This window comes from Podarcis erhardii, assembly GCF_964252035.2.
Source record: "Podarcis erhardii genome assembly, chromosome: 3".
Lineage (NCBI taxonomy): Eukaryota > Metazoa > Chordata > Lepidosauria > Squamata > Lacertidae > Podarcis > Podarcis erhardii.
The window spans coordinates 10,998,349-11,007,250 of record NC_138507.1 but is presented as its reverse complement, the minus strand read 5'-3'; the positions used below and the strand labels follow the sequence as shown (position 1 = coordinate 11,007,250).

Here is an 8,902-nt window from a genome sequence, read left to right as displayed (position 1 = left end):
CTATTTGCCATATTTTCATGATTTTTTTCAAACATAGCCACAGCACCCTTTCCATATTCCTGCTCTCTCCTGTCTCTCAGTTCAGCTTTCACTTGAAGGCTGCCTGCAGAATCTACGCATCTTCTGCAATCGGGAGGTTAATTATGAGTTAACCTGGCCCCGTGCAGAGAGACCCAATGGCCAGCAGTTCTGAAACAAGGACATCCATATACTGACAAGTCTGTCAATGATCAAGGCACTTTTAATGGGCGACTGTTGATGCAACTTTCTGGGATGACTCAATCAGATTTATGTTGGGCACCTTCCTGGGATGGTGGTTGGGAAAATGAAAACAAAAGGCTGGTGTGCCACTCTTCCTATCTTCTTGATCTGAAAGAAACAAGGACACTGTGCGAGATAACGATCTTTGAGCTAGATCGATGGAGCCGTGTACTCAGACAGCTTTACGATCCCGATCAGTCATTTGCAGCGTCCGGCACGCTTCCTTCCAGCTGCGCACGTAAGTCTGCTGTCTCTTTGGCCACGGCTCAGCAGAGTGGCTTACAGCGGTGTAAAAACAGTCTTTTTCTCCCTTGCTCCATGCAAGCATACACAGACAGCTTCGTCTATTTACAGCTTTTATTCAAACATTTGTCCATCACTGCTTGCAGCCATGTTAAAACATGTCCGTCTCTCTCAAGACACACAGAGAGAACAACAAGATCAGTCTCCTCCCAGACTCCTCCCAGCTTCCAAAGCTGACGTCGGAAAGTGACGCACAGCTCAGAACACTTAACCAGTTAAGTTCTGAACTCCCACACACCCCCTTGCGTCGCTTTCTGACAAAACCTGTGTAACATCTACAGCAACACCCTGTGAGATCAATCCCTTCCCCAATGCCTTGCGCTCTACCTTGGCGTACCTGTTGGGCATCTGTGGAATCACCTCACAACTCTCAGAATCGCACTGTGCGAAACTTACCCACGTACCTGTGGCCTGGTACCTCTCAGGTGGAATACCCTTGGTTGTGCGACTGGATCGCCTAGGCACAAACTCTGGTGTTTCCTCTGGCTCACTGTCACCAGCAGGTGTGTCCTCTGCATCACAGGATTCCCCCTCTGACTTAAAACGTCTTCGAATCCTCTCCATTACACTTACAGGAGAACTAGGCTCACTCTTGGGCTGTCCTCTCCTAACAACTTGTGGAGACGCCCCACCCTGCTCCTGACCCTGGTCAGTGACCTGGTCGTCATCAGCAGACTCAGCCTCTTCTTCCTCCTCACCAGAACTGTCCTCTGGATCAGAGAGACATTCTGAAAGAACATCACGCCTGACAGGAGTCTTTGACTTTACATCCTCCTGACAGAAATCAGCGTGTTTACTGATCAGCACCTTACTCTGATCACCTGACGGATAAGCAAATCTCCATGCACGAGCGTCTGGCTCATACCCACAGAAGATCATTTTCTGGACTTTGGCTCCATCTGGCCCTTGCAAAGCCTTAGGCACAGGGACAACCGCAGGAGATCCAAACTTGCGCAGAAAGTGAACCTGGGGTTTGCGGCCATTTAACAACGAGTACGGTGTGTCACCTACCAGTGAGTTGTAGACACGATTCCAGGTGAACGACACACATCGGATTCCCTCCAGCCAAAACTTTGGAGGTAACCTGGCGTCTTTCAGCATCACCTGTCCAGCCTTAACCAGAGCTTCACTTCTCAGCTCTGCCACCCCCCTCTTACTGGGTGAAGTAACTGTGTGACGTATCCCTCTTCTGTGAAAGAACTGCTGCAAAGCAGAACCAGTGTACCTAGCATTTCTGTCACTAACGATCGCTTGAACCCTGGTGGAGAATCTCTGTTCCACCCCCTCAACCCAGCTCTTGATCAGCTGTGCTGCATCCTCCCTGGATTTGAGGCCGTGGGTCCAGGTGCTCTGCGAAAAATCATCCAAAAAAGTTAGCAGAAACCTGGCCCCTCCTAGACTTGGTTCCTTGACAGGACCTGCCAAATCTATGTGAACCAGCTCAAAAGGTTTAGTGGTTACCCGTTCCACCTTTGGGTAACTGTACCCTTTCACCTTTGCTTGCTTGCAAGTGTCACAGTTAATGGCACTTCTGCAATCTCGAATCTTACAACCTGTGGAAACCTCGGGTAGAACCTGCAAGTCTTCTACAGAACCATGAATGGTTCTCCCATGCCAAACACAAGCACATGACACATGAGCGGGAACTGTAGCACGCTGGTTGGGAACTGTAGCACGCTGCGCCTGTGCTCTCTCAACCTTCCCCTCACCCCCAAGAGACGTCTTAAGAATGAAAAGATCATTCTGCCCCTTCTTAACCTTGGCAAGTAACCTCCCTCCTCTGGAGATTGTGCAGACATCATTTTCAAAACAAACTTTGAACCCCTTACTTAACAAATAAGGCACAGATAACAAACAATGATCCCCCTCTGGGATAACACAAAACTGCAGCGTCTCCTGCAAAACAGAAAGGAAAACGTTAGTGACAGTTTTAATCTGGGTTCTCTGTCCATTTGCGAACATAACAGTTTGTCCGGCCGGAATTGCCGTGCAATTCCCCATCTTGACTGCAGATGTCTCTGGAACCATGTTGCGGTTAGCTGCTGAGTCAAGAACAAAGGCCATTTCAAAACTTTCCATCCTGCCGTCTTCGAACAATGCCATACTCGCAGAGACTTGATAAGTCTCTTCCTGTTGTTCACCACGACCACCTGGCTCAGTTCCGCGCCTGCCTGTCTTCCCAGGCCTGTTGCCATGGAAACCCGCCTGGTTCCCATGAGAAGTGTCCTTGCAAACATCCTGCATCGGCTCTCTGCTCCGGTGGGGGCAACTGCCATGCAGACGTTGGATTCCAGTGGAAAAACACTGCCCGGGGCTCCTCCCAGCTGGCCTGGCCTTCCTCCTTCTGGAACGGCACCTCCCACCAGCCTGGCCCCTGCTGAAGTTGCTCTCCGCTTCAGCAACAGTGGAAAGTTTCTTAAACTTGCCTTTGGAACTCTTCGCCCCCCCGATCTGCCCAACAGTGCTCCTTGAGACTGAAGTACCGGGAACTGGGGCCGCAGCCATCTTGGGGCTCTCCATTTCTTCTCCAGGGCCCTGGCCTCCTGCTGCAGTTTCACACAAACTTCGCAGCACCTCCCAGGCAGCCCCTGGTGTCTGTACACCTTCCAAATGGGGTCTCAGTGAAGCATCAACGCATGCTCTGAGCATATTCAGCTCTTGTTGCATTCTCTGCTTGCCATCTCCAGGCACCGCAGATTCACAGCCTGCTTCAGCTGGCTCTGACTGGCTTCCTTCCCAAAGCCCAGTGACCAAGAACCAGCCCCTTACTCTTCTGCTCCAGGTTGCCCAACTTTTTAAAGTGAGCTTTTCCACCGGCATATCCTGGCTCTCTGCCATTTTCTTCCCGTTCTCCCAAGGGGGCCCAAGCTTACTTACGATTAGGTACAGCTTCTCTGCCTCACCCTTCCGTGGAGAAACGACAGCAGCTGCGTCTCAGCTTTTAGCTCTGGCCAGCTTTCTGTATCAGAAGCTCTCACTGTCTCTCGGAAACAGGCAAAAACTCCCTCTGCTTCCCGGCATTAGGCTAGACTCAAGGAATGCAGCTTCCAACCTCCAGCTAGCTTCCGTGCCGACTTCAAAGCATTCCAGGAGCTCACACCGACTGTTTTACGAGCGTTTACTGACCTTCCATAACCTGTGCGAGATAACGATCTTTGAGCTAGATCGATGGAGCCGTGTACTCAGACAGCTTTACGATCCCGATCAGTCATTTGCAGCGTCCGGCACGCTTCCTTCCAGCTGCGCACGTAAGTCTGCTGTCTCTTTGGCCACGGCTCAGCAGAGTGGCTTACAGCGGTGTAAAAACAGTCTTTTTCTCCCTTGCTCCATGCAAGCATACACAGACAGCTTCGTCTATTTACAGCTTTTATTCAAACATTTGTCCATCACTGCTTGCAGCCATGTTAAAACATGTCCGTCTCTCTCAAGACACACAGAGAGAACAACAAGATCAGTCTCCTCCCAGACTCCTCCCAGCTTCCAAAGCTGACGTCGGAAAGTGACGCACAGCTCAGAACACTTAACCAGTTAAGTTCTGAACTCCCACAGACACAGCAATCTATTCTCTGAAAAAAGGATAATTTGTGGGAACATAATAGCTATATTAGGGACAAGGGTGGCGCTGTGGGTTAAACCACAGAGCCTAGGACTTGCCGATCAGAAGGTCGGTGGTTCGAATCCCCACGACGGGGTAAGCTCCCGTTGCTCAGTCCCTGCTCCTGCCAACCTAGCAGTTCAAAAGCACATCAAAGTGCAAGTAGATAAATAGGTACCACTCCAGCGGGAAGGTAAATGGCATTTCACTGCACTGCTCTGGTTCGCCAGAAGCGGCTTAGTCATGCTGGCCACATGACTCGGAAGCTGTACACCGGCTCCCTCGGCCAATAAAGCGAGATGAGCGCCACAACCCCAGAGTCGATCACGACTGGACCCAATGGTCAGGGGTCCCTTTACCTTTAATAGCTATATTTTAAAAAAGGTTTTAGAAAAGCACTGGATTCTCGTAATTGAGATGCTCATTATTAGTCATGGCATGAGTACTATCCAATAGGCATTCTGTGCCATTATTATTATTATTATTATTATTGTTGTTGTTGTTGTTGTTGTTATCATTATCATCATCATCATCATCATCATCATCATCACTATTACTACCTACCCCTTGTCCGGATGGGGGCTTGAGAGAGGCTTGGGAGGCTGTATAATCCAGCCTACTGTACAAAGGCAAAACTGGCATTCAACGCTCCACCATATGCCCACAATTTCAAAAGGTTGTCCACAAATGAATGCAGGCCTTGGAATGAAAATGTTTCCCTCATAAAAGCAGGGTGTTGAGGAGTGCAGCTACACAGAACGACCTAGGTAAAGGTAAAGGGACCCCTGACCATTAGGGCCAATCGTGGCCACCTCTGGGGCTGCGGCGCTCATCTCGCTTTATTGGCCGAGGGAGCCGGCATACAGCTTCCGGGTCACGTGGCCAGCATGACTAAGCCACTTCTGGCGAACCAGAGCAGCACATGGAAACACCGTTTACCTTCCCGCTGGAGCGGTACCTATTTATCTACTTGCACTTTGACGTGCTTTCAAACTGCTAGGTTGGCAGGAGCAGGGACCGAGCAACGGGCGCTCACCCCATCGCGGGGATTCGAACCGCCGACCTTCTGATCAGAAAGCCCTATGCTCTGTGGTTTAACCCACAGCACCACCCTTGTCCCTACAGAACAACCTACCTTCTCTCAAATGGGTGGCAAGGATGGTGATACAGCCAAATTTATTTTCCATGCTCTCTCATTTGTAAGGAGAGCATCTCCTAGGCCACAGGTGACTTGGGGGTCCACCCTGAGCTGCCACTGGTGATTGCTGTTCCTCTCCCCACCCCCAAAATATCTCTGCTCATCTTCCTACTAAAGTGATGCAACCAGAAGCCAAATCCTGCCTAGGTAGACAGATCAGCGGCTGGATGGCACATACATTGTGACAAGCCATATATTTCAATTCTCCTACTCCCCGCTGACCTTTCAGTACTCTAGAATCTATCCTTTCCCCCATTAGGCCATTTCTGTGGGTCTGCTGTGTGCTGGCGTCCTTCTGTCTCCTGTCATCAGATCTCTCAAGGTGCTCTCCATCTGTTTCCCCTTTGCATGGGATGTCAGAAAGGTTCTCCATCACGGTCTGGTCCTCTCTCTGCCCCTGCTTAACATCCTGCAGAAGATCTCCATCGTCCTTGGTGATGTGCACCATTGCTACTATGGTGAAGGTGTTGCAGTGCCCAACGATGCTCTGCTTGTCTGATAAGAAATGGGAGAGATTATTCATCTTCAGTCTCTCCATGTTCTGAGACTCCTCATCAGAAATTGCCAGCTCAAGGATGTCTCTCCTGGAAATGCAAAAAAGGGATCAAAGTTAGGAAGTCATTTGAGTTAGGTGCTGTGGGTTAAACCACAGAGCCTAGGACTTGCCGATCAGAAGGTCGGCGGTTCGAATCCCCGCGACGGGGTGAGCTCCCGTTGCTCGGTCCCTGCTCCTGCCAACCTAGCAGTTCGAAAGCACGTCAAAGTGCAAGTAGATAAATAGGGACCGCTCCGGCAGGAAGGTAAACGGCGTTTCCGTGCGCTGCTCTGGTTCGACAGAAGCGGCTTAGTCATGCTGGCCACATGACCCAGAAGCTGCGGACAAACGTCGGCTCCCTCGGCCAATAAAGCGAAATGAGCGCCGCAACCCCAGAGTCGGTCACGAATGGACCTAATGGTCAGGGGTCCCTTTACCTTACTCTGCTTGACAGGTTCTATTGCCAATGAGGGAAGAAAAAGAAAGGATGAGTGGGGGTGGATCATGATTCTTGGTCTCTGTGTTTAGCTCTCTATATGTATAGATATTAATGAACATAAATCCCTACCCAACAGCAGCAATAGAAATTGTGGAACGGTCTCCCTTGGGAGGTTGTGGACTCTCCGTCCTTGGAGGTTTTTAAGCAGAGGTCATGGATGCTTTAGCTGAAATTCCTGCATTGCAGGGGGTTGGAGTAGATGACCTTTGGTGTCCCTTCCAGCTGTACAATCCTGTGATTGATTCTATGATTCCTGCCTTCTAAAGCACAGGTGGGCAACCTGCAGCCCAAATCCTGATTTTTTTGAACCCCTGACACCTTTGAAGTTGCCATACTTTTCCGTGCCATCAGAGACTGCTTCCAGATTCTCATTGTTTTGGGGTGGGGTTTAATCATGTGCAACAAATTCAGATCATGCAACTATAGTAGAACAGGAAGTCTTGCAAAACAAAACCACACCCCCCCAAAAAAAATAAGTGAAAAGGAAAGTAGTAGGACAATCTAACCTGCAGGCAAAAAAATCAAAATAAATGCTCAGTAATCAGGTCATCTGGAGGTACCCAAAATGCCTTCCTCCCTGGTCATTTTCTCCTTAATTTTCCTGGTTTTTAAAAGTCCCCCCCACCATACACTTTCTATGTTATTTCAGAACAATTGAAAATGGAGAGGATTGCATTTGATGTAAACACATTGTGTTCAAAATAATAGCCAGGGTGTTTTCCCCAGTTGTATGGCTGAGGGGAAAATATTCCCTGCCTCACACAAACTGGCTGAGAACAAATTGGTAGTCCATGAGCACCTCCAGACTGTCAGAGATATGAAGGAGCAATTCAGGCATATACCAGGAAATTTAGGTTTGCACAATTATAGTGGATTAAAGCACTCTGTTGCCCTGTCGAAGACAGAAACAGCAGCTTTTTTTCCAACAGCCCAATCCACCAATGATTTATAAGAAGGCTTCCATGATTTCCTAGCACACCGATGAGTTGGTCAAATGATTCTTTAACAAAACCCAGTAATAGATGGATGGACAACACATCTCACCTAGGTATCATATATTTAAAGCATATTTAAAACACATGACTCCCCCTCCGAATCCTAGGAATTTTAGTTTGTTAAGGGTGCTGGGAACTGTAGCTCTGTGAAAGGTAAACTGCCATTTCCAAGATTCTTTGGGGAAAGCCACACCTTTTAAATGTAATTTGCATGCAGACATCCCTCCACCTATGATGCCAATTTTTCACCTTTAGTGTGATGGCCTGGGATTTGGACTCAGAGGCTGAACCTGAGGAATCCCAGCATGCACAGGAGTTCCCGCCTCCAGAACCAGCTGAGCTAGGGCTGGGGCATGAGCCTGAAGGGTCCTCACCTGTGCTGGATCCTCAGGTGCAGGTAGCAGCTGAGTCTGCTCTGGCCCCTGAGGTGATGGAGGACCCATTGCCTGCAGGGGCTCCACTCTCAGCCCCGTCAGAGGAAGCTGAGGTTGCCTCTGGGTCCGGTAACCCTCCAGCCTCTCCTGAGCTGCAGAGGCTCAGAGCAGAGAGGTGGAGGGCACTAAGTTCCCACAGGAGAAGTGCTCGCCTCCAGGCCAGGAGAGGTGAGTCACCAGAGGATTGGGGCCGCCCTATGCCTCGGGGCAGATAAAAGCCAGTCAGCCCCAGTCCCAAGTTGTGGGAGCAATGTTGTTGCTAGCCTGTTCCTGCCTGCACCCTGTCCTGCTCTTCTGCCAGAGTTCCTGACTTCACCCGATTCCCTGCCTTGGACACACTTCAGCTTTGATGGACAGCTTCCATACCGCACCATTGACCTTGGACTGGACTCGGACCTCGCCTCTCGGTTAGCCCCCGGAACCAGCAGAGTTGGTTTGATCCTGAACATACCTTTTATTTCTGTCAAAGCACTTGAAGAAATTCCAGCATGTTAGATTCTGTTTTGCCATCCTGTTGCTCTGCTCCCTGAAGGCTGTTGAAATGGTGGTGCCCTCTGCTTAAAGTTAAAATCCGCCCGCAACCGGAAGAGACTAGATTACAGCTCACTCATAACCAAGAGGCTGGAGAGGAGATCATATCCCCCATTGAATCCTCTGTCATGAGTTGGTGATCTCAGGGCCAAAAAGCACCTCAGAGCCATTGTGATGCCATTGTGACGCATGAGACCTCTTGTCCAATCCTTGCCATGCTCTTCAAATGCTGTGTCCAGGAAATAACTTGGGCAGTGCCATCAATGCTCTTGGGACACATGAACACCCGTCTCACCACAACTCTGTCTGGCCAGGGATGATAGAGCTATAGTCCAGAAGCATCTGAACGACTATCGGTTCCCCACCTCTGATATATGACATCACTGCTGCTAAGTCACATACATAAACCAGAGCATTTCTGAAGCATAGGGAAGTTTTTAATGTTAGGTGCCATATTGTGTCTTAATTTGTTGGAAGCCGCCCAGAGTGGCTAGGGTAACCCAGTCAGATGGGTGCAGCATATCCCTAAATTACTATTATCCTTATTATTA

At 49.5% G+C, this 8,902-nt stretch overlaps 1 protein-coding gene across 1 annotated transcript; it reads right to left on the bottom strand.

Annotated features, from left to right (window-relative positions):
• Nucleotides 1-223: 223 nt before the first annotated feature.
• Nucleotides 224-8,601, bottom strand: LOC309338450 (uncharacterized protein). Its single transcript, XM_081855765.1, has 3 exons — nt 8,272-8,601; nt 5,580-5,941; nt 224-369 (listed from the first exon to the last, which is right to left on the bottom strand). Exons 1-3 carry the CDS (start codon nt 8,328-8,330, stop codon nt 242-244), a joined length of 549 nt encoding a protein of 182 aa, XP_081711891.1. The 5' UTR covers nt 8,331-8,601; the 3' UTR covers nt 224-241.
• Between the last annotated feature and the right edge of the window lie 301 nt (nt 8,602-8,902).